The sequence below is a fragment of the Aphelocoma coerulescens genome, chromosome 1 (assembly GCF_041296385.1).
Source record: "Aphelocoma coerulescens isolate FSJ_1873_10779 chromosome 1, UR_Acoe_1.0, whole genome shotgun sequence".
Taxonomy (NCBI): Eukaryota; Metazoa; Chordata; class Aves; order Passeriformes; family Corvidae; genus Aphelocoma; species Aphelocoma coerulescens.
The window spans coordinates 109082162-109109484 of NC_091013.1; the positions used below are offsets into that span (position 1 = coordinate 109082162).

The window sequence follows — 27323 nt, forward strand, 5'->3', positions numbered from 1 at the left end:
TTTTTACACCACCTTGTAAACAGCACTGAAAGGACAGGCACATATTCCACTAAGACTTTCTGTTCTGACATCTCTTCAAACAGTGCACAGGGATGGAACCTGACTCTGATTGTTCTAAGAGTCTTTTCTGATAGTGTTTTCTATTAAGAAAACCCCAAAATGTAAAGAAACTGTCGAATTCATTTCCCTTTTCACCAATACAGTCCTTCAAAAGTGCTAGATGACCAGTGTATCTTTGCTTTGAGAGCACAAGTTGTCATTGAGGACATTAAAAATCAATTAAAAAATATCATACATAGTTCAAATAATTTCTCATGCATGTAGAATTGCTTAAAAAATTTTGTTTAAATTAAATTGAAGGGACCTTTAAAACTGACGGGAAGATTGACAGACTGGAATAAATTTAATTGCTTTTGTAACAGGACTACAATACCTACTTCACACAATTGGGTTTCAGGTAAACAGTCAAACTTCCCTTTTTTTGTTCCCCCCACAAGCTCAAGAATATTTCAAGGTATTTCAAGATTCAAGTTCAGAAAAATAAACATTCTCAAACTGAAACAGTTCCTTGACTCCATGAGTATTACCATTCATCAGCTTAATTACCTACTAAAATTTCTTTCTTGCATTTGAATCTGTGTTTCTTTAGCAGGTAAGGGATTTACTTATCTCTAGCTCGACCTGAAATGTGTTTCCATGTGTTAATAAAGTATTTGATTCCGAAGGCGTCATGGTATTTTTTCCTTAATTCTACTCATAATATTATCTGTCCTCAGAGAGCACAAGCAATAACTGCACATTCTATGTGCTGAATTAATTTTCAGATATAATGATAGCTGTGATGCAGTTAAATCAAAAATGAAAAGTGAAATAAAGTGTAGTGAGCACAGTAAATAGGAACCTAATGATCAGCTTGAAAGCTACATAAACAAATGTATTTACTAGCACAGTGAGATATCTCATATAAAATGCTCACTGTCTTACATTCATAGAGCCACAATTTGGGACATCACCTGGATCAAGAATCTTACATTGCTTGACGAAATGAGCATCCTTCCAGAGAGTTATTACAAGGATTTAGCAATTCTGATGACAGAGCTGAAGCCCCACTTGGAGACCCTTGGGGACAGTCTCCAGCACACAGCCACCAGCTACGTGCAGGGTTTGGCATCCCCCCGGACTCACGGGACCTATGGCTCCCCCACCTCTGAGGCTGGAATCTTGTTTGGAGCAAAACGCTGTAGCAAGGATTAGTTAGTGCCAGGCTTGGCATGAGACTTGAAAACAGTTTTTTATTTCTCTGTAACAAGATGGGCACAGCCAAGCAGCTTTGCAGAACAGCACAGGGCTCACGAGACAAAGCAAAAACCCCAGGGCAAGGCAAGTCCACAGCACAAAGATTCAGTCAAACCACTCTGAGGAAGCCCACTCAACATGCTGCAGAAAAGCCCACTCTGTCAGGTTACTCAGATAAAAGAGCATGGGAAGCTATTTGTACTGCGACTGTCTTACAGCTGGACATCCAGGAATATATCCCTGACTCTACAACATTTCACAGTCCCACCTTGGATCTACACACACAATGCTTAACCACAGTGCAGAGTTCCTAGCAGTTTCAGTGACTGTGATTTAAAAAAAAAAAGCCCAGGGATTGTGCACATCCTTTATGCCCTGACAGCCTGGACTCATTCTTATATGGGCAGTACTGCAGGCACAACACAGGCCAGCTGATTTCTCCTTCCAGTAATATCTCACTGCCTTCCTTAGTGAAGCCCTATTTGGCCAGTTTCAGACTCCTTCAATCCAGGAAAAGTAATATAAACAGAAGACACTTTCTCACAACAGGAAGTACACTGATCATGCACATTTCTCTGGGAGATGTAAAGAGGAAACAGGAAAAGACTTTAAGGGTGCCATGTACAAGATGTTCAGCTCGGACACTTGAACATTTCAGATGCACTCCTCTCAACACCTACACAGTAATCAGATCTGTCCTCATTATGCAGCCTAAAGCAATTACATTCAGGAACACAAATTCTACATGCATTACAACATTAATTACACAAGTCAAGAAATTCCATTAATTCTCACTTGGAAACCCTAACAAAATCTGTGCAAATTAGGTTCCAAACTACTACGAATACCTTTGAAAAAATATTCTCCACACCAAAAACTATTTAAATACGCACATGGCAGGAATTTTTAAAAACGAAATATTTCCACAGTTAGAATTTGCTTATTATTGACCTCCTATTTGATTTCTGCTTCTTGTTTTATCTAGAAAATCAAAAGCATATAGCTGTAGCTTGACTTGTTTACAAACACAGTGTTCTACTTTTTGTTTTGAGAAGTTCTGCAGAGATCCTGCACCTTCTATTGGAATGCCAACATTTTTCTGCGGGGTATTAACTACAAAGTGGGGGGTTTTTTGTTTTGTTTTGTGGGGGTTTTTTTGGGCGGGGGGTTTTGTAATAAAACCAGTCTGAAATTCTGTCCTTAACGAAACTGATTGAAAAGTTCAGATCAAGAATTCTGAACTTTCTATATTTGTTCAACACTGACATCATTTGCCATCAGCTCAGAGTGCTTCCACGTTACTGAGTTGATCTAATGTCTCAGTACTGCCAAAACCTTCAAGATCCTCACTCATCTCTCCATCCATTCACAAAGTCCCACTCCATTCCCTGTGTCATGAAATACTACGGATCCTTCAGTGAATATTTTTGTATGGCTTTGTGAAATGTATTTGTGCAACAAATGGTCCAAAGAACACTCCAGGAAGCACAGAAAATGTGGTGCAGTGCACCAAGGGGAATATGACCTGCAATAAGCTCTTCATTTGACATTGCACACATTACTGTATGCAATTTTGCCATTAGATGCAAGTCTATTTCACAAGACCAACATTTTCTTTGCAAATAACCAAACAGATTGTCTACATGCCTTTGTACATATAGAAAAAAGGCATACTTTGTTATTTTCTGCAGCCAAAAAAATATACACTGCAATTTAAGTAGAAAGTATTTATAATACTGTTATGGGCTAAGCAAATAGGACCAAAGAGGAGTTTTTAGTTTCAAAATTGAAAAACAAAGTCTTCAGCAAATACCCTAAATCTTCAAGGCTCCCAAGAATTGAGCACAGCACAAGCAGTCAAGGCTTGGGAAAGGAAGAAGAGGGAGAAAGTGTTCCATCCCCAGAAACAGGTCCATCTTTCTGAGTGCCTGCCTAAATCACAATTCTGTAATTATGACAATTCTGCCTTTCAAAAAAGAACAAGTGAGAGCTGACCTTCTGAAAAAAAAACGGGACAGAACTTCCACCATCCTCCTGTACAGATACACATACCAAGGTCTTAGAAAAAAGCAACCCCTTAAACACTTCTTACACTTACTAATGAGAATATAAATCCCTCTCATCCTACCTTTCCCTCCTAAAATATGTTATCTTAAATTCATATAACAAGATGGCTTTTATCACAGATGGGGGGGTGGAAGGGTATGTTAGCCTATTTATTTTTCAAAAGGAAAAAGAAAATTACTGTTGATAAAGTAATATAAATAAAGCAATAAAATACCCATATTCTCAGAGACAGAATTTTCTAATTAGTCATTTAGCCTGTCAAACACAATGAACTGAGAAAAAGAATAATTGTGGTTAATCTCCGCCATCTAAATTATTTTTCTATAAAATTGCTCTTTTACAAGGAGGCAGTACTTTGCGTCCTATCAAGGATCAAATCATTGCCTGTTTCCCTTAGAACAAGGCCAGCCACAAATGAAAAACTCAACATTCCTCCCAAGGCCAGTTACAGATGGAAAAAAGAAACAACATCCCTCCCACACAACCCTACACCCAGGCTTAGTTCAAGTCCCAAACATTTCATAATTGTATCAACATTACCAAAAAACATAAACTGTACAAAAAAGTTATCATAAAATCTGATCAAAAGTTAACTCAAAGACTCTTATCACACCCAAATTGAGAGAGTTAAGTTTATAAAACTTTAAATCCAGAACTTCACTCAAAGCTTATAAATCTTATTTGTTAAATAGGTTAATAACATTAATCATCTGCTAAAATAGAGCAGCTGCTCTTAGTATATACTCAAGTCATAATATTAATACCCACTCCCTCAGTCTCAGCCTTTGCACAGAGGGAAGAAAACATTATTGTAAAACGAACACTGCAAAAAACAGGATAAAGTATTTATTGGCTTCTTAATTATATTTTGGTTTTGTTGCTTTTTACCTGGTACACAAGAGAAGCTTCGGGGTTTAGGTCCTATTTAAATATGACCACATATTCTCTATCTCCATCCACTTCCTCCATATTTAAACAAATATATCAATATGAAACATACTATTAAATCCTAGTCCACACATAATAGACTATTTTCCAGTGTAGAACATACAATACATTAAAGCAACATCCTGAAGCCAGGCATATCAGTAGCACAAGTAAAAGTAAACAAGTCATTCTTTGTTAAAAGTTTAAAAAGCAATACAGGCCAATCTCCAACTCTTTAATTTAATTTCTGCTTTATATAAGTTGGTTGTTTACCTGCTAATGGCTTGTTCCTCATCTGTTATTCCAGTCTCCCTGAATGCCCTGTTTGATTCCTCCAAACTCAAGGCAATTGCCCTCTGAAGATCATCTTTATCATCTCCAGTGAGATCAATCACATCTGAAAAGCAAAACTATCTTTCTCAAAATTAAAAGTGAAACAGAATGAAAGGTAAGTCTTACTGTAGAGGAGAGAGCCCACGTGGATTGCTGAGCACCATTCCAGTCCATCCCTCCTGTGCACTACGCTCTTCCAACCACTAATCCTGCTAACAGCTCCCTTCTGCCTCCAAGCCAGATAAAAACCTCAGCAGCTTGCTCTTGATATGATGGGCTGTAGTTCTCCCTGCTCATAATATTCTTACATTTCACAAAGCTATGGGACAAATTTAGGAAGCCATGTTTTCTGAAAGCCTTCTTAAAGCAATACACTTAAATGCATTACTTCAGCTACTGAGTTGCTTCAGGGAACACATAATGAAGAGGACCTTACTTAAAAAGGACACCTTAATTGAGCACAGTTAATTTTTCCTCCTCATGAAGAAACAATATAATGGAGTTTTCCCAACACAGCCCCAAATTCTACAAGTATTTCTGTACCCTAGTGAGCCAAATATTTCACACAGCTTCATAACAAGTGGGAGAGTTCCTTACTCAACCTAATTATTTTCTATCCTGTCTGTGCATTCCTTTTCTGAACATATTTAAATCCAATTTCATCTACTGGAAGTATCACATCTCAACATGAAAACAAATACTGGAGACAAATTGAGAATCCATACTTGTATACATGGGGAATGCTGGATGGACTACTGACTGAAAACAGCCCAACTTCTGCTTTCTTTACCACCTCTTCTTACCTAAAGGATCAAATACTGACATCCCTCACAAACTTATTTCCTGAGGGCAGCAACAACACCCCTCTTCCTGATTCAGGTGGGATCCTACTACACACCACAACAAAAATCATGTCCCTATCAGGTACAGCCAAGCTTTTAGAGCAGCTAGAGCCTACAGGCATGTCCATCATCTGCACATGATCTTCAGAAAAGTCAAGGTCACTGTCACCATTTCTAGGGTCAAAAGTCTCGTTTTCCAAGTCAGACAGACAGAGAGGAAAAGTGCAAAAGAGACTTGTGCGTGCAATACCAGACAGACACGCACAGGGAGCATGGGCTGGTTGGGGTCTCCCTCTTCCAATGCAAAGTTTACCCAAAGAGTTATGAAAGGCACTTGTCTCCAGCCTGGGGTTTGGCCATCAGAAGCTGAAAGGCTCTAGGAGAAAGAGATACAGATTTGAAACTGGCAATTGCTCACAAAGAGAGCCAAGAGGTTTGTCAGCATTTCTCCTTCCACAGGCCAACCCAATTACCCCAAGGAGCTTGTCTGTCTAGGTGCAGACTTTTCTCCTGCATGGGCTGGCTCGCTGTAGAGACTGTAGCTTCCCCTGTTTCCCTGGGCTTTCTTTTTTTTGGGACATTTCTCACTGGATCAGAACAAAATACTGAACTCAGTATACAAGAATCATTGCCACAGCCATGCATGAACAGAAAATGGGATGACTTGTCCTGGCAGAAAGCTGAAACCAGAAAGAAGCTGTAAAGAAAGTTTTCTGTTAACATCAGCATCTTCAAAACCTTCTAAATCTTCTAGTTTTAAACTCAGCCCTGCTTCCTCCAAATAATGGTTAAATTTCTATTCTATTTAGTGGGCCTTTAAAGGAAGCACTCTTACCTGCAGAGTACACTGGGCAATCTGTCGTGATCTAGAAGTATGGAAAAACACTATTACTATAAAAGCAGCACTTCCTAATTTTATTCTTAGGCCTTCTACAGTCAGCTCAGATCTTCCAGCATAACAGAAGGGTGCTTCAACTCAGATGCCTGAAATTCTCCTTCAGAAGTACTAAAGCAATTACAACCACCACCAGCAGAAGTCTCCCCGAGAGAAGTTTTGATAAATAAGCTGCCATGCTGAGAACAACATAATTTGGGCAAAAATGCCACCTCAGCCTGGGTCACATGCAAACCTGCCTCCGTCCTGCAGCCTCAGAGAAGAAGGAGACTAGAAAGGTTGACAGAGATATGAGGATCCCCTCACCACACACACACACTACCTATTATGCTCTAAAATGTGGTGCTTGTGTTGTATTTTCTGCGCATTTACAAGGAGCCACACACAGCACCTCATCTCCCCTGAAGCCAAGCTGCATTTCTCAAAGTAGCAATAGTGGTCACAACCCAGCAGCCACACATGTTGATGGACAAGTACAGGGTTACTCTGGTCACTTCCTTATGGAGAGGAATGTTCCTTGAGCTATCCTCTAGTCAGGTAAGAGTGATGAAATTTTTATATGACAATAAAGGAAATTAGATTAAGAAGTCAGTTTCCCTGTATGGACAATATTTTCTAGAAAAAAACTCTTAATGTAGGTGAAAATTATATATTTAACAAAACCTCCCCCATTATATAAAAATCTATCTGGATCAACTCCAACTCACACTTCCATTAAAATATTCAACTTCTTTGCACCTCCCTAGCTCTCTAATTTTTATTAATCTATACCACCACCCTATGTGTTCAGAAGTTTATTACCATTCATATTACCAGTGATTACATAATTTTAATATTAAAACCCAAAATTTTTTATTACTGTTTGCTTTCCAAAAGCAGATGAGCCAAAAGAGTTTGTTTTGGCATGCAAAGGTTTTGAGTAGACCCTATAGGATTCTCCTCAGAAATATTCTCTTAATACACCGCTCCTGCTCTGCATGAAAAAAAGACAATAGCGTGAAGACCTGCTGCCAGATACTACCACTACATGGGAGTGGTGCAATCAATTCATGTCACAGAGGGTTTACCTAGCATAATTTATGTCAAAAACTACATTTATAAATATCATCTAATCCATGGTAACCTACTTCACGCAAGCTTTTAGTTCACAGCAAATGTAAAATAAAAATGGTTTTGAGATTTAAGATAATGTATTTTAGCTCATGCTTGCTGTACCTGGAGCAGGTTCAAGGTCTTTTTCAGCATCTCAGCTGACACAGTAACTCATTAAGCTGCAACACCTCACATAGGACTTGAATCCTAAATCATAAGATGCTAAAGAAGACTTCAATAGAAGTCATAAAAGAAGGGTAACAGTCTGAGACTAAACCCTTCTTTCTAAAAAACCAAGAATAAATATATAGATTTATATATATATATATGTTACCTTGTCTGCACAGCTTGTATTCCTGTCAGATGGTTACAGATTATACTAGAGTACATACAATACATGAAGTTCAAGCAGGTTTGTTTTCTTGTTTTTGTTTTAAAATATCTTCATGTTTTATAAATTCTTGTGTGGGGATGTTAATGTTACAGCTATTAACAGTAGAACTCATTCATGAAACTGAGCTACTGAAGTTTCCTATCTGACCAACAGACTTCTCTGAATGTGAGTTTGAAGAAAAATGAAAAAGATTACTTTCACTCAAAGTTTCTCAGACACACAAGTTTCTTCTGTGATAGGCTGAAGGATGCATTTCAGAAAGGTGTAAGAATAATGCCACTTGCCCAAATTTAGTTACCTGACTTTAATTTACATATGGCAGTTTCATAACACTCCTCTCACTTAGCCCACAGAACACTTCAGTTCTCACTGGCTCATCCTCATAAAGGTGCTTATTACTGTAATGTCAAATAGCCTTAGAAAGTAAACATTCTTAACCGGGCCATGACTAGTAAATAAAGTTTACTTATGAAAAAGTTCTCTATGAGCGAAGAAACTGCTCATCAACACAGTCTGGCTTAGTGCATGCGTGTTTATTCAAATAAAACTAGCATTCATAATTAATCACTTGTTTTACAAAGAAATGTATTCTTGGTTTACAATATTATTATAAAATTATGTGTCCTGATACATAAGATTCAGAGAGTTTGACATCGTTTGTAATTCTGCAAAGCAATTTTAAATTTTATATTGAAATTTGTGGCAAATATAATAGTGTATGTATAATAAATGCACTCACTATATCTATCCCCACAGATCTTCCTTTTTTTCTAAGCATTTATTAATCTGTTTACTTAGGAAGTTTTTATCATCATTTAAATAAATGGTTCTTACTTGGTTATTGCCTAGGTCATTAAAGTAATTACTGTGTTGTTGACTTGGTACTTATATGAGGAGGAGGCAGAGAGCAGAAACTTCAAACTTAAGTAGGCTGGGAAACTCAGCATGAGGGACAGATCAGAAGTAGCAACTGAACTCAGGGACAGGCAGTAGAACATCCACAGTGATGCAACAACTGGAACAGGAAGAGAAAAAATGAAGGGGCAGCCTTAATGGGTTCAACGGAGTGGTGCGAAGTATTAAAGTCCAGCAGCAAGATTCCAATTTCAACACATCAAGAATATAAAGATGCAAAAAAGAAAGTTGAGACTACATCTGGTTTATTTATTACAAGCAGGGCTATGCAAGATCCTATATACTGCCACCTATTCTGTGATGTTAAAATTCACAGTGGTCTCAGGCTCCCAATGTGAAGATTTAAAAGAATTTAGGGGGCTGTATATGCCAATTTTGGTTTAAACTGGATGGGGGGAGAGCACCCAGCACCTCTCCAGCTATTTAGCCAGGTCAAACTGCTGTACTGGTGCAGGAGCTTGTAAATATTAGCCACCACTATCTCACAGCTTCCCCATCTCAGCTGTATTTACAACATCCTACGATTATAACACCTTAAACTGACAACTCTCACACCGATGGGGGAGAGGTAATCATGACACAAAGCAACAAGTGAATCTGTAAGATGAGAAGAAGACCTCAAGGTACAAGACTCCTGACATTTTGAAGCAGGGACCTTGACATACCAAGCTGGCCAAACTCCCAGGAACCTGGATGGAGATGACACAAGTAATCCCTGAAATAGAAGGAAATGTAATGAAGAATCATAGCGATGGCTGAGTCAGGCAAGGTGACAGAAGAAGCCACTGTCAAATTCTCCTCACAGAAACAATAAATGAACAGCTAGAGAATGAGGACTGACTAGGACTTGTGCCAAGAAGGCTCCAGGAGCTACAGCCAACTCATGTTCAATCTGCAATTCACATCATCACAGCACTGAAGAAAATAGGAAGTGTTACACTTCTGTCAGAGTACTACATGGATATTTATAGAGATTCACCTATTTTTTCTTTAGAACTAAGGTGATGTCTTCATTACTGTTTCAAATGCCACAGCTCAGAAAAAAAAGCAGACTAAAGAAGGCCTAGAGGAGAAGAAAAAAAAAAGGACAGTAGGTGTAGGAAATGCATCCAAATACTTGGAAGGAATTTAGGCTGTTTCATTTAGATCTGAGAGAAGTCTTATAATACACTGTCTTCGAGCACACAACACTTTGAGATAAAAGGAATGAAGTTTACTATAATTTCCACAGGGGACACACAAGGAGTAAAGGACTTAACCTGAAGCAAAAGGAATTTAGGCAAGACACTAGGAGTCTAAAAAGTAGGGACAGTGAAGCTCCAAAACAAATTACCCCATACACTTTTCAGAGTCTCTAGAATGGAACAGTAAGAAATGTTTTATAAACACCACTTCAAAAGGATTTAGGTACAGCTGAATCTAAACTCTACCTCACTGGAAAGGGCTGACTGAATGACTTTTGAAACATATGCAAAGGCTCAAACTAAGAACAGGAAGATATAAAAAGCGAGAAGCCATGAAGTCTACAATCCTCAAATTATGAAATGCCACACAAAACAGTTACACTGTACTATGCCCTTATAAAAGGGCTTGAAATCTTTTGGTTTGGCTATGGAATGTGCAATTGCAAAGACTAATAATTCAGTTATAATGAAAAATAACTGAGTTTTCAAAAGAAGGGAGGGAGAGAATTTGTCCTGACAGCTGTTTCATTGGAACACAACACAACTTCCAAAATACATCTCTACATTCAACTGCTTCCTTTAACCCTGGGTTCTTCAAGTTCCTTCAATAATAACAAGAAAATGGATACATTCTTAGCAATCCAACAGTTCTGCTGTGCAGCCATAGAAGGAAATACACAAAATTACTTCAAATGGGAATAAAAAGGTTTCTAGAGAAATCAATAAAGTGAAAACATTTGAAAGTACTACTCAACTTCTTTCGTTTTTCTTTAAGCACAATGCCTGGGATTTACTCTAGCAAGTGGAACATTAAAATTACCTTAGATTAAAAAGAGTGCATCTGTACAATGCAAGCCTATTGTTTAAGCACTTTCTCTTCACAGATTGCAGGAAGGAAAAGAAAGTCAAAATATTAAAACCACCTTTGCAAATGGTGATTTGCACTAAGCTTGCATCACTGTTGATGTGAAAATACTACATTTGCAGGTGCTTGCACATGCCATTTTGAACAGACAAAAAGGTAAGCAACGTGAGTAACACTGTGCAAGTCAGTCTTTATTTAAAAGATGAAGTAGATTTTATGCAAATCCATTAATATTTTTGCAGCTGTCAAAATGCTGCATTTTGTAATAATACAAACCAGGTTTCCTTATACCTCCTACCATCTAGCATGCAACTCTCACCCCACTTATGACCACTGTCACTTTTGGAAGAGCCAGTTAACCATTCATGCTAATCACTGGCTGTTATGGTACACATTAACATTTTCATTTTACCCCTTAACTAAGTAACCACGTCAAACAAATGCAGTCAGTCAAGCTCACAGGACACATCTGATATATCTTTACGCAAGGAATACATTCAACAGCCTTTGTAAATGGCTGCAGGTTTTTCTGTGGCATAAAAAACAGCCCTGGTATTTATCTGTGACTCTCTCATTCCCAGTTTGGATGCTTTAACTTGGCAGGACTGCAAAGTTCGGTGACTCATAACATCCCGAGTTCCAAACACACAGGTAGTTAAGCAGTAAGGAACAGTAAGGGTGAGTTATAATTAATTCATGTAATTATACCTATGTGAGATAATAAAGGGAGTCCAATTTGAGAGATAAGATCCTGTCAGCAACTCAGCATAGCCACTGAGAACTGCTAATAAGAGTTCTTTTGCAGAAGGGAGAGGTGATGGTCAAAGCCATCCCTGAGGAAGGTGTTCCATCCTGTGCCCACCCTTCCATTCTCTCCTCACAAGTCATTGCTCTTTCACACTCCCTTGCATGACAGTGCTCACTAACACAGGGCCCTGAGACTTGGCCTTTCAGGTGCACTAGACTTTTAAGTCTAGAATCCAAATAATTACATGCAAGCACATTACAAGGAAAGTGTGGGTTTCTTCCAGAAGCTTTCACTAGATCTCTGGGGGCCTGGAGGGGGCTCCATTATCACACTGCTTTAGGCTTTTGTTCTGCTGTAGGTGTTCAGTTCTTGCCTTGTAAGTCCTTCAATATGATGAAAAGTTGACAAAGATGCCTTTATCTCATAACGTGTTTTCAGTCTAACTAAAACAACAAAGGGTGGCCAAGGGCTCTCAACTTTGTTGCCAGTGAGGACCTGACCAGACACCAATGATGTTAAAAAAAATTTTAAAAATCTATTTTTCCCGCAGCAGTTGGTGCTTCTTGATTACTGACTTGTCATGCTGTGTAGCTCTAAGGAACCTGGGTCTGCACTTCAGCCCTCCAGAAAAGAGAAGACAATCCTGAAATTCACCTTGGAATGTACAACTCAAGACCTACTCTTCTCAGTTTGACCATCAGTCACAGGCAATGTATGCTCTTGCAGGTTTGATTCATATCCCTTTCCATTGTCCCTCATTTCTTCAGTAAGGTTGTACAGCACAGTGAGTGACAGCAAAACTAAATACTTCTATTAATGGGATTACTATTAAATCTAATTAAACACAGACTCCAAGAGAATCCAGCTTACTATTCCACTGCCATAGTAGGTTGTCAGTACCAGGAACTATAACACAGCGGTGAGTTTGTTCTTAAAAGCCTTCATTTCCTCAGTGGCAATTTCCTGACACTGAAAATTAAACACATGGGGAAGGCTTGTATGTGTTTTCTTTCCAAAGGAGTGAAAAGAAAAAAACACACAAAAAACCCCAAGCCACCCACCACAACTTAGTGCAGGGATAACACAACTGCCAATAATGCACTCGGGACACTTTATACAGGGTTGCTAGTAATACCAAGGATTTAAATGCCATTTTCAGATCTGACATGCTGAGAATAAATTCATCACTAACTAAAAAAAAAAAGTTTAAGAAGTTCATGTCAGTGTTCTACAGACAAAAGATAATTGTACAATTGATAAGGAGATCTAACTAAACTTCTTTACATTGAAGCCACCATGAGCAAAACAAAGGGGGGAAAAATCCTACTGCAGGAGACACTAAATAATTCTACTAGTTTAATAAAATCTACATAGATGTACTACATATATGGCCAAAGAACTGATATATAATTATTCTCCACTGCACTGTGAATAAAATAACTATAGCATCAAGAAACTCAGATTTTACAGAAATCAATCCCACTACATAACTTCCTTTGACTTTTATTTCTATGTTATTTCCTATATTTATTTGCAGAACACATTTAATTTTTTCTCCCATAAAAAAAAACTACACTAAAGCAGAGGACTAGAACCTGCACAACTTAGAGAAATGCAGGTTGTGGGACCTCCGTATCAACTAAATGAAACTGTTTAAAATCAGGTATATTTAATGCTAATTTCATATATAAAATACCTACTCTTTTATTACAAAATACACACTTAACCTCCCACTTTTCCCTTTGGGAAAGTCATTCCTGTCAGGGAGAAACTACTCTTAAGGTTATTAAGCTTTAGCATATTAAGGCAGACAATGACAGACTCTTCTCCAATTATGTTTTGATGGAGGAGTACCCAGCTTTTGCCTTAAATCATTTACTGCATGACCCCAAAATAAATCTTGTAATATGGTGAGGGAGGAAAAAAAGGAAAAAAATATGGAAGGCCCAGTCATTCACCCTTTTATCAGTACCATACATACATGTAAAGGTAATGCTTAAAGATAGCTCAAATTAAAAAAAAACAAAAAACAAAACAAAACAAACGAAAAACCAACAACAAAACAAAACACCCCCCACTGAAATAAGAAAGGAAAGAACACATATTAATCAAAGAATTGATAAGTAAGAATTATCTGCAGATTAACAGTTTTGTCACAGGCAAGTTTTATTTCCCATGCCTTTACACTAAACTTATGAAAAGAAAAAATACCTACTGGTGTCTGCCTGGCTGCCCACGCTGATGTATCTGTCATTCCCAGGAAGGGCTGTTTGGTAGTAAGTTGCCTCCTCTAGTTGGGGAACTTTGGCATTCTTCGCGGTGAGAAAAGCCACAGCCAACTCCAGATTACCATTGCTGTCCTTTAAGCATAAAAAACCCCCCAAGAAGTGAGAGCCCCCTCACTCTTTTTATAATTTTTCTTAAAAGCAAACTACATGATTAGCAACTTCAAGTCAATAGCCACTGTACTGTCAAGTAAAAATACTGACTAGAAAATAAAGTTTCCAAACTTGACATATTCTGCATATTTCAATATTTTTAACCAAAGTAAAGATAAAACATCTTATAAAAACTTGTTTTGGTGACGTTCCACTTATTGCAGAAAAAAAACAAACAAAACACCGTCTTATAGTGTAGGTCAACCTCTCAACAACACAACCAGCACATTCACAGGCTTCTCAACAGCAGTCAGATGAATTTTTCTGAAAATCTACAGTTTCATTTTTAAAGCCAGAGATCCTGGTTTTTGAAAAGCAGTTGTGCACACGACTTATGCTAAAAACAACTATTTTTTGTGTGTGTATATATATATATATATATATTTGATTTAAATTACTAAATTCTCACCTACCATGTATAAATGGCTAAATAGTTCTGCTTGAGGGAGACAAAGCATTTTTAAAGTTTTTATATCTATTTAAGTATACGGAAATAGAATACAGAGAGACCTGCCATTCTTGCATCAAAGAACTCTTCTGTGCTGTGGAATAAATTACTGTGGCTGAAAAAACGGTGAAACAATACCAAGTTAGCAAAGGCTGGCAAGTTTAAGCAGAGTTCTTCATTCTGCACAATGAGAAAGGCGTGTGCATGATAGAAAACAACCACACCTTGACAAGAAAACACCACTTGATTCCTCAGCAGCTGACCAGCTGTAGTAGCACCAATGTATCCCAGAACAATTCACACAAAGGTTACAGGCAAGTCGTAACATTCCTGTCTTTTCATTTCTGAACACTGGATTAATTTTTATGTCAGTACCAAAAGAGAACAAGATTCCTTGTAAAGTGAACAAGCCATCATTTCCCCTGAAATAAATTCAAGCTGGGAAGGAAGGGAGGGACAAGAGTAAGAAAGGGTGGGATTTATGGCTTTCACAGGCAGTTAAGATACATTCAGGTGCACTCAGCTACAAGTCAGTTTACCTTACCTTCAGTGCCTGTTGTAGTACTTGGATGTCATTGATACCGGTGATCTCCCTCAGCTGATTTAAAAATGTTTGCTGGTGCTAAAACAAAAAAACATCATCAAAATAAGATTAGAGCCAAATAACAGCAAAACCAATTACTTACAAAAGCACATTCCTCCACAAATATTAAGGGCATCTCCATTTGAAGTTTATGCACCAAAAAGCGGTACTTCATTACTCAAGTTTGTCTTAGTTTCTGCAATTCGGGCACTTCTAATTCCCAAATGTTATGATTTTGCATTTTCCTGGGCTTGCTTGGTTTTGGATTTTTTTAAACAAAAAAATGGGTAAGCTTAGGCAACATGGACTCAACTAGCCTATATAAAGCCACAATTGGCCCTTCTAAACAAATAAAACTCCGCAGCTTTGGTCTCCAAAGGCAGTAGGGGAAATAGCTGACTGAACTCCCACCAAAACCAACTTTTTTAACTCCCAGTTACTCTCAACCCCATTATTTCCTTAACATAAATAATTCCTAGTCATTCCAACCACAAAATCAGGAAATTCAACTTTACTGATCACTGAGGTGTTTTAAGAGAAATTCTATTTAAAACTCCAAACAAAACAGTTTCTTGATACTGAAACAGAACTTCAGGAATCCATCCAAGCTGCCTTCCTAGACCAGTTGTATCCAACTCTCCCAAATCACATTAGTCAGCATCCATGACTGAGTTTAAAGTAACATTTGGAACTAGAAAAAGAACAAGAGGTCCTGGGTCTCTTAAATATTCATTCCGTAAGAACTTTGTGTCTTGGTTTTGTTTTATTTAAATAAAAACCTCGTCCCACCCCTGTTTAGAGCCAACAGATGATTCACTCTGCTCATGCTCAGCTATCACATCACAGAAGCAAAAAGCAGGCACTACGCTGGAACAATCCTTGAATTCCTGTTAATCATTAAAAGCATCTTAACCATTAAAACCATGAAAACACAGAGCACTGACCATTGTTCCATACTAACAAATTTAATTGTTCCTTTGGCAGATGGGAAATGGAGAAAAGATATTTTCAAGTGGTTTTTCTTTTTAATTCTTTGCCCACCACATCCTGAACTCCAAACAGTAATTTAATCTATGAAAGAGAAGATTTTTGTAAAGTACAGGGTTTTGTTTGCAAGACAAAAAACATATTTCCTATCGGGAAGAAATAAACATTCTCCTGCTACTCTCCAAATTCAATTTAAAATAGCAACTATAATTGTCTTGTGGCTACTTCTAAAATACTTATCTTTAAAGTGAATTATTTGGAATCAAATACTCAAATACCCTTATTCTCTCCTTATCACTGCTTTGTATAGAGGAGGAAATTAAGAGCTGCATGAATGCTGAATTCCCCAGTGTGAAATTAACCTGGCAGGCACTACTTCATGCCCTAATAAGTTGAAATAGAAGGCGTATAGTTCAGGATGCTTATGAATTACATACACAATCTTCCCTTCATTTATGATCCTAAGAGACACTGCTAACAATCCAATTTGCCTCTTTCTTTTTTCTTTTCCTTTTAAAAACCCTTCTGTTGGCACAAGAGAAGTGAAGTGATGCAGGAAAACAAACTCCCACTCTATCCCTATCCCTCACCCCCTCGTTTGTTTACTCTGTGCATTTCACAGCACTGTACAAAGCCACGACTTGTTTCCCCTATAAAGTTGCTTTCCTGCCCCTATGTCTGGAAAGAAACAAAGAAAAGAAATAAAGTATTTGGGAAAAATAATTACAACAGCATTAAAATTGGCAGCAGCAATCCAAGGGCATGACGGTAAAGTGGATTTGTTTTCTTATTTGCCACCAACATGATGGTGAACAAAACAGAAAATAGTTTCACTGTAAATTATTACAACAACAAGTTATAACAGATTTCTGTATCTTCCACAATATATACAACACTTGGAAAGGCTGACTGGAGGATCTTCATTGTTCACAGAGACTGGGAAAAGGCAGAAGAGACCGTTTACCAACAAACAATCTCTTAGCAGTTCAAAATATTGGCTGTTAATTTATGAGCACAGCTGTGACTTATAAACTTAGACATCTGTAGTTTATATCCACATTTCAGTATTCCAGTGTAAAAGCTGTGCTTCAAGGTCCCCTTCCCAAGGACATATACATTTAACAGATCAGAACCAAGCCCAGAGATGCTCCTTTCTCATCAGGAGATGATTTAAGTATTTAAGTATACTTCTTTTTAAGGCCAAAAGTTTAAGGCACTCAGCTTCAGAATTTCTAACTGGTAATTAAAAGAACAACATGGAGAATTCATAATCACCCTAGTTAGAAGTGACAGGAATTAAGAGGAAAATTAACAGTTCTCCTGAATACCTTAAATGGAGCTTTGGGGCATTTGTCTGGTTTAGACATTGCTGTTTTTTTCAGCTACATGTGGACAAGTTGCCATAAATTTCTAATTGACTTATTTCAAATCATGCAGAATTTAAAGAATGGATACATTCCCTTTCTAGAAGAAGTAAAATTGAAATTGTTTCCACCCGATCAACGTGTTCTTTTAATACCTGCTAACAGACTAACAGATTTTCAGAAACAATTGTAAAACTGCATAAAGGAGCTAAAAACTCCAACTGGTGGCCTTCTTTTCCACAAATTCACCATGTGCCCTCATCCTCTCAAATCTGATGTAATTGCATCTTTACTGTGTACTGACCTTTCTTGCAACTGGATGTTTAACTTGTCACTATTCTCCTTCACTGTTTTAATGACAGTTTCTTATCACCCATGAAACTATATTAACACAGGTAATTCTACTTCTTTTCATTGTAAGTGACTGAGCAGGCAGCTACTATCAAACTCTTTCCTCATTGACTATCAGGGGCTGAAATTCAAATTTCTTTCTGCTTTTCTTTTCACTTAATATGCTTATGAAACAATTGCAACCATATTCAGAGAGCTAATATTACTTAATTCCTGATGTGACTTCATTTAGTGCATCTGTATTACACTGCAAAAGTCAAAATGAGTAAATTTCTTTTTTTTTTTTTTAAATAATATTCCTTTAGCTCTGGTTATTGTGGCATACAGGAAACTTATTTTACTATTACCCATGACTGAAGCATGGAGATCAATTTCTAATGCGACTGCTAAACAGTTAAGTCTCTTCTGTATGATAAGAAATATTTAATACAACACTACAGACAGACTTCTACATATGAAGCAAGCCACCCTCCTCATGCCTATTAATGCTCATTCTGATTACATTTACCCTAAAAGCTTTACTTTTCGTGAAGCTTGGGCTAACTAGAGCTGAAGTGACTAGCATATAGGACCTCAAATGTCTAAAAACACATAGATATATTAAACAATTATAATTCATTCAAAGGCTATACCCAAAAATATCCAAAAGAACTCACCCTACACTAAAACGAAGATAAAAAATTAAGAAGGCAGCAGACAAGTATTTACAAGTGTCTGAAGCACCTACACCAATGTATGCTCATGAAATCAGGTCAGTGAGGGAAGATTCAGATCACAACTACCAGTTCTAACGTAAAAAAGCTGCCGTATTTCTTCAAAGCAGCTCTTTCCTGATGCCCTGTTTTTTCCAAACTTGCCTCACCAGAGGTTCAAATTCTGAATTATAACAAACTGTACTTTAATTCAGTTTAATAAGCAGCCTTTCTTTTCAAATGGAGACACAAACCAGACCATTCCAACAGAACCAGGTGCACCTACAGGTGCTAAGAAATTCACCCCCATTCTTTCAAATTTGCCTGTACCCACTTCTGTTTGCCATCCTATCTTTAAATTTGCATGACTGACTCAGTATCTTTTCACTAGCAGAGATCCTCCAGTTTAGTGAGTCAAGACTCCAGGAATATCTGCAGTGCTAGGACACATGTGCACACAGGTCATAGGCACACCCATTCTCCATGGAGCATCAACACCATTTGACTCAACTCTAAAAAGCCCCCAGGACCTGAACTACACCACCAGACTGTGCTGGTACAGCTGTTGCAGGGTACCCCAAATCCTTGGCCACACAAAGGAGATGGTTCACTGATGCTATGGCTGCCCTGGGATCCAGCTGCTCACACCACTCACTCCCACCATATCACACAGCAGTCTGTTCCCTTGGGGTTTTCATGCATGAGCTATTCCCAGCCTTTCCCTTTCCTCTGGATCCCTGAGGTATGCACTATGTATCTTCAGGCTTTCAGCTCTTGGATGATTTTAACTAACAGGAAATTCTCCCATTTTCCTGGACAGAAGCCAAATTTGTGTATTAGGAATGCATGCCCTTATTTCCAATTCTCTCCTTTTTCAGTCATCCCTCCCTTGCTGTCAGGAAATGCCCAATTAAGATTATCTGGTTTATAACCTCACACAATAGCATATTCAGTAGCTGTGCCAGCACCAGTGAAGCAGAAAAAATCTACACTACAATCAGCTTAGGGAGATACTGTACCCAAATTAGTTCCACGACAGTACTGTAAACTCTGATAACTTCCTACAATCAGAGCAAAAAGCTAAATTACACAAATTCTTTTTTTGGACAAGGCAAATCTCATAAACTGACTAATACTGAATTATAGTGAAGATAAATTTGGGGAGAAAATTAGCCACCTTTTGATCTGTTTATTTTCTCCTCTCTGTAGCTTCTGAAGAAACACACGTAAACTTTGGCTTTATTCATGGCAACATCCAAATGTTTGCATTTGCAACACAAGCATTTACAAACTCAGAAGATAAAACAACCCTCTTCCATTTCCAAGCACAGATAAAGTTGTATGTTCAGGAATTAATGAGATGATCCAACCATTAGCAGGAGAAAACGGGATCCATGGCCTCACTACACAGTTCACATTTCAATAGTACATAATGAAAATGTACTAGGGGCACCAAGCTGATTAGAAGTATGGAGCACCTCTCCTATGGGGAAAGGCTGAGAGAATTGGGACTGTTCAGCCTGGAACAGAGATGACTTAGGGGTGACTTGCAGCCTTCCACCACGTAACAGGAGCCTACAAGACAAACTGAGATTATTTACAAGGGCCTGCAGCGACAGGACAAGGGGGAACAGCTTCCAACTAACATAGAGTAGGTTTAGATTGTATATCAGGAAAAATTTACTTTGAGGGTGGTGAGGCACTGGAACAGGTTGCCCTGGGAGGCTGTGGATTACACATCCCTGGAAGTGTCCAAGGCCAGGCTGGATGGGGCTCTGCTACTCTGGGGTAGTGGAAGGTGTCCTGCACACAGCAGGGGGATTGGAACCATACATATGATCTTTCAGGTACCTTCCAACCCAGGCCATGATTCTGACACCTGAGGGATGAATACTCTTATTAGAGGCAAAAAGAAAGAAAGAAAGAATACAAATGCTGAGAATGGCATCTTGACTCAGGCCCTCCACACAAGTTGTACTTTCTTTACTTTCGAGTGCAACACTGATTGGTAAGACCTATTTGTTGGAGGAAAACTCAAATGACATTGCAAATATATTTTATATTAAAGACAATTCTAATGAAGCCTGAGCCGCAGAGGACCTGCTAATGGCACTGCTTGCAGACAAGTAGCTAATAAGCTGGTTTCCTCATATGATGCTGCTGTAATGAGAAGAACACTGAGAGCTTAGAGGAATATAATCCTCTATAAACAGGCTTTAAGTTTCTGCTACAAACAAACAAATAGTTTAACATACAAAGGACAAGCATACTAAAGACCCTCAATTACTACTGTGAATATCATTTTCTGCCACATTAATCATATCTCCCAGGAATAGTTAAAAGGCCCACAGACACTGCTGTACATTATAGCTTCCAGCAACACAGATACATTAAGCATTTTCTAAATATACTGCTGGTCAAGTTCCAAATAGGCAAATAAAAACTAACCCCTTCCATGAAAATACTGAGTTGAAGCACAGGGAAAACATGCAGTCAGCTCCAGAAGGCTTTACTGAACGTCTTTGCTCTTCTCAGCTCTCATGGTTTTTCTCCATGTTTGTGCAGAATAAATGTATTTATAAAAATACATAAATTAGAAAGTGGCTATATATATATTTTTTTTTTAAAAGCACTATTTTGATAGTGCAAAGATGAAGTTAAATCTCTGCACCAGCTGTAAGGTGTTCCATAAAGCATAACAGAATTAGGTTCCCTTGCCCAGCATCTGCTAACTGAGCTTCCTTTTGTTCAGGTATGAAAAGAGAAACCTCTTACATGACATTGTATCCTCTAAGAAAGTAGGTAAAGATATATTTTTATACACACACAGATGCAAAATGCACCTCAGCTTGGCTCAGACAAAAATCACCTGTGGAGAACAAAGGACATGCACAAAGACAGCAGATTTTCAGTCCAGGACTGCTCTGCACAGGCTGCCAAAATCTGACAATTACAGCAGCAGCTGGTACAAAGTGCAACTGGACTGAGAGCAAAAACTTACTTCAAGGAGGCAAAAGGACACAGTGTATGGTAGGAACTTCCAGCCAACCACAGCCTAGCCCAAATAAAACTTTAAGGGGGAAAAGGATTGAGTGCACTACTTAGGTACATACACTCCTCTCTCAAAAATTAAATGAAGGATTCTACATAATCATAGCTTTATGTAACTTATATCGATCCTAGACAACACACAAAATACTCTCACCATACTTCTATGCTTTCCATGCTTCAAGTGACGTTTCAATGAATTTTACAGTTTGATATTAAGGTTTCTACACAACATGACACCATGCATTCATATAAACACTCACTATTTTGAGCCTCATATGTGGCCAAAAAAAAAAAATCTTTTTCACTCTCAGCATATGCGTTTGTCTTTATCCAAGCTACAGTTAAACATTTTGAAATAAGATTTTAAGGAGAGGCTTGAGGAGTTTGGTTTGTATTCTCTGACACTAAACATAAGGCAAAGCCACCTCTGACACTTATTTACAAAAAAGCATCCAGAAATTATGAGCCAAATCATCACCTGCATGGGGAATATTCTTCCAATGAGCAGGAAAACCACCTGCTCAGTTCAAAGGGGGGAATTTTAAAATTAGTCTAAGAACTGATTTATGAACACTTGCTTGAGTTTCTAGTTGTTACTGATAGGTACTCTGAAATGAGCCTCAGTGACAGGATGATAATCAAGAAAGTAGCCTTAGTACTTACTGAAAACAAAAAGGTGTCAGAAATGTAAAATTACTGTGAATTTTGAGGTCTGTGTGTTTTAAACCATCATGATTTCTCCATACCCTGCTCAGCATAACAGTGAGCTTCCCAATAGTAATGACAGCAGCTCTAAAATTAATTAACTACAGTAAAACCAGTGAGATCTCCAGCTTCACTTAACTAGACACAAGTTAAACTTCAGGTTGTATTCGCTGGAACCACCATGGGAAAACCTGCTTCACAAAAATCACTTTTGATTCTTACATACTCCAGTAACTGTGACAGTAATTAGCAAAAATCTCTCTGCTCCAGTTCAAGCCTGTTGGGTGATTAGTTACTGGTGGCAGCAGGGCAGGTCATTCAAAGCACCAGCACTATTATCTGTAAACTACAATAGTTCAGGAGGATTCCTCCAAGAGCCCACCCACGGACAACAGCTGGGCACTGCCACAGTACCAGTGGTTCACAGCCCTAGTCCCACCTCAGCACCAAGACACCTGCCAAAAGCATGCACGAGCCATGGCAAACTGAAGCCAGCGGGCTCAGTCAGACGCAACATTATACAAACAGAAAGGAGAAGGAGGCTGAAGGATGACAGATACACAGCAAACTGTGTGTACATAAATCCACACATACAGAACCACAGGGGTAGGGGGTTGGAAGAGGCTTCTGGAGATCATCTAATCCAACACCCTGCTAAAGCAATATACATACACACCTGAGGAAAGGCTGAGAGAAATGGGGCTATTCAGGCTGAAAAAGAGAAGGCTTTGGGATGACCTAATTGTGGCCTTTCAGCACCTGACGGGAGCCTACAGAAAAGATGGAGAAAGACTATTTACAAGGGCCTGGAGTGACAGGACAAGGGGGAATGGCTTCACACAGAGTAGGTGTAGATTAATATTAGGAAGAAATTCTCTACTGTCAGGGCAGTGAGGCCCTGGCACAGGCTGCCAAGAGAAGCTGTGGCTGCCTCATCCCTGGGAGTGTTCAAGGCCAGGCAGAATGAAGCTCTGAGCAACCTGGTCTAGTGGAAGGTGTCCCTGACCATGGCAGAGGGTTGGAATAAAATGAGCTTTAAGGTCCCTTCCAACCCAGATCATTCTATGATTCTATGATATTTTCCCAATCACTCCTGGCTACTTACTGTTCTAAAAGTTTACTTCTTAATTTTATTCTTGTGTTCACAGATATTTACCATCATGCATAAGCATCACCCTGCTCTGCACAACACAGAAGAGCTCCCAAGGAAACACCAAGCTAGCCCCATTCCACCTCACACTGCCGTTATGATAACAAGGGCAACTATTCTAGGAGCAAACAAACCAGCTCTGGAAATTCCAAGTGTCCTCAGATCAATGGGATCCCAGGCTCTGTAATACTTACAAGCAGTAACACTCACGGGGGCTGTCAGACCACAAGCTGCTTCTAAGGAGCCAGCAGTTCTTCCCAGGCTGTAGCTCCTGCCAGCGCCGGGCAGCCCAGGCTGGTGTTGTCAGATGCCACTCCTCCCTTGGATCAAGCACCACCACTCACCCACCCAAACCTCTGGCAAGCCAGGCCAGGCTCTCAATAAACCATCAGAGAGTCGCTCTCCGCATTCAATAATTTCCTGCCAACTTAGTGAGAGCCAGGGGTGGGAGAAGGGACAGGAAAAGACAAAGACTGCACCGATTTCCACTGGATTCAACTGTTGTGGAGCAGCAACCTTTTAACAATGAGTTGTTTCTCTGCCATTATTTTAATCCTTCTTTTATCCAGTGAGAGAAACTGACAGAGGGAAAAGCCTCCTGCATTCCCCATCCTACTTAGGCAGCATTGCAGAAAACTTACTCCAACAGGAGGTGAATTAAAATTCTCACAGTGACAGAGATGTGGTGCTCCTGATGTACACTTCTCACAAGTGAACATGCACAATCAGACCCACTCCTGCACCAGCTGAAATGCCATACACTGTTCTCCACTCCCTGCTTTAGGTGTGCACATCCAGAAGGATTTCACTTACTGCAGCTGTTGATGGCACAAAGATCAAAGCTTCCACTTCACCTCAAACAACTCTGCTACATGCCCTAGGTAAGTGATACCAGGAAGATTTCACAGTTTTTCCACACAAAATTCAGCATAGTACAGCAGAGAAACTGTAAATAAAATTTAAATTGAACTTTTTTACAGACAGGTCTGTATTACAAAGAGTCCACTGTATTCAATAGAAGGGACACATTTGGGGAAAGAGCTCAGCTGTCTGTTTTGAATAGGAAGGAAAAAAAAAAAAAAAACACAAAAACCAACCAAACTTAACAGAAAGCCTTTCAATAAAGGCTCTTCCCTTTAGTCCCATTAAAAAAAAAAATAGTAACATAATTTCCTACAGAAACAGGCCTTGTAATCACAGAGTGGGCACGTACCCAGGCATGTCTGCCCTCCTGTCTCTCAAAAGCAACACCCCTGACAGCTCAAAGCCACCTCCAGCAGCTTGGCCTGACCCCAGGGATCCCCAAAAGCCTCCACAGCACCCCCAGGCTCCCTGGCATGTTGGCCAGCCAGAGTATAGCTCCTCATCACACTTGCCTGCTCTTGCCCACAATAAGTTAGAGACAACCCAGCGGGCTTGGGAAGAAGAACAGAGGGGAAACATCTCCACTGCAGTGAGGTCTGCCAGAGGTGAACTCATCCCACAGCCTCAATTGGTCACCCCCTCCCCAACTGTTCGTGCATTAGAAGACAAAATTACATCAGAAAAGCCACATAACCCTATTTTTAGCATTCAGTAAAATGATTTGAGAGCTTATCCTGCCCCCACTAACCATTTAAAAAGAAATCGTGTGAAGAGACACATGTTTTTAGGCTGGGGAGAGGAGTGGGGACAGGGAGAGACACAAGGCACAACTCTGCAGAAGAACAGCCTACAGATAACATTAAGCCACGTGAAATCTGGGGCAGTGTTTAACAGGTCACCTGGAAGGTGACAGGCTTCTGACAGCAGTTCCAGCTTCTGAGGGGAGACAGCTTTTCCTGGGTCAAGCACCAGGAATGCGCTGGCGTGTGCTGTGTCCCTGCGGAAAGGCCACTGCCACACCATGGACTGTGAAGGGCAGCCAGCAGCTTTCACCTGCACTGGGTAATAACCTCCACGGATGCAGGTGATATTAGAACTGAAACAAACCTCAAACACAACAGAGACACTACGGTATTCAAAGACATGGTAAGATTTGTACCAGGGAATCAGCATGTAATTTTACTACCTCACAATTAAAGAAACAGTAAATTCAGCACTGCACTCCACAGAGGGCAACTGAAATTTTCTAGGCCATTTTCTTTCAAGGAGAAAGAACAAAAAGATAATGTTTAAAGTTCTGGGGTTTTTTTTTAATGGACTTTGAATTACATTATATTGAAACACACATTTGCCTCACCTCCCACAGAAAGGTGGGTATTCTAATACATTCGGACACAGTCTCAAGAAATTTACAACTTTGGTTCATAAGCACAGTTTGCTGTAGTTTAGCCCTGCCAGTTTTCCCTGTCTCAGTGGTGTCATAATAGTATCACCAAGAATGACTTTCTGCCATCAGCACATACCTACCTGAAGCTTCACAAGCCGACTTGAATAAAAGGGGTATGAAATACTCCTCTAATGAGTTCACATTTTTGGAAAATTATTTGAAACAAAACCTTAAATTCTGTGCTGCCTTCCTAGCAGCAGCATTATGCCAGGACATTTTCCATTAAATGACAGATGATAAACTCTGATACTAAAATCTTCAATCCTTTTCTACTCAGTTGGGTCACAAAGCATTCAGTACCTCCCCTGGCCTCTAACAAGTAAGCAGAGCCTGTGCACTGCACACACCCTCCACTCAGCACTAGCAGTAGGTGGCACATTCACCAGTCACCTTACAATCAGCCCCAGAAAAAGCTTCAAGGCTACACAGCAACTTAGCAAGAGCTGGAACTGGTTATGATGAGGAAATCTGGCTGTCTTCACCATTGATAAATCCAGAGGTTATCCTCTAGACCAGCAGACTGTACTCAAAAAGGCAGCCCAAGCAGCTTCAGGAAGGGGGACAACAGTGGTCCAGACAGGGCTGTCACAAGACACATTCTGTGGCTTTCAGCACTATGTCCCATAAAACATGTGCAAGACCAGGGGGAACTTTTAGAAGTTGCCGGTAAGCTGTTGGTTATTTTTTAATTTCCAAACAAGTAATGGAATACAGACAGAGAAGACTTAATTCTAGTACCCCATTAAAAAAAAAAAGTTATAAGCTTAGATGCCAAAATTAAAACTTACTAATTACTACCACCAAATAATTAAAAGGTTCTAATGTAAGAAAACTACACAGTAGTGGGAAAGTCTCTAAACAAAAAAAAACATGGTCCTCAAACAGGTGGAAATAGAAGCAGATTTTGAAGTAAAGAAGCTGACAGATGGGAAAATAGGTAATACCAAGAAGGGAAACCCCTGTGTAAACTGTCTATAAAGCCATTTAGCTTTAAAACAAATTCATATGTATAAGCTTAAAAACATTCTCATATATTCTCCCATGGTTCTATATCAAAACAAAGCAAAAGTTAAAATCTGCGAAGTATAAGAATGCTTTCTCAGTCATAACCTAAGATTTCTGGGATACAGCATGGTATTCAGTCCTCTAACCAGGCCATTTATACCTACATACTGGAAAATGTAGGGGAAAAAGAGAAAAGTACTCTTACAACAGCTGCAGTCCCACGAGAAGTTTCTTTTCCAAAGTAACTAACTTTCAGGAGAATAAAATGAAACCAAAACCAAAAGGAAAGTGAAGTAGGAGTCTGTTCCTGCCACCTCCTCTTCTGAAAAGAATGAGGAACATCGAGTGCCAAGGCATACCCAGCCTTTTCCAGATGCTTACTTTAAAGCACTCTCAAAGCACACACCTGAATGTAAATGAATACTATTTTCAACTTCCATGTGACACTCTCCTTTTTTTTTCTGGCTTAATCCCAGTAAAAACACAGCTAAATTCAACTTCTCAAAATGGCTTTATGTTTTAATTGAAATTTGATTGAAAATCAGCATAATTTTTGGTATGAGAATAGGCATAGAAATTTCAAGCACAGGTATCTGATTTTCCTTAGTCACACTGCTTTGAGACAGACAGTTATCACACAAACCATGTGTGACTTCAAGCCTACCACTTACTATTCAACA

General features: G+C 39.1%; 1 protein-coding gene across 2 annotated transcripts in view; it reads right to left on the minus strand.

Moving 5' to 3' along the window:
- Positions 1-27323, minus strand: part of USP25 (ubiquitin specific peptidase 25) — an 89099-nt gene that overhangs the window by 53529 nt on the left and 8247 nt on the right. For both annotated transcript variants that reach the window (XM_069024155.1, XM_069024147.1), the window contains exons 2-4: positions 14989-15066; positions 13774-13918; positions 4564-4687 (exon numbers count right to left, since the gene is read on the minus strand). In XM_069024155.1, coding sequence (XP_068880256.1) covers positions 4564-4687; positions 13774-13918; positions 14989-15066 — 347 coding nt within the window. The remainder of the gene's footprint in view (positions 1-4563; positions 4688-13773; positions 13919-14988; positions 15067-27323) is intronic.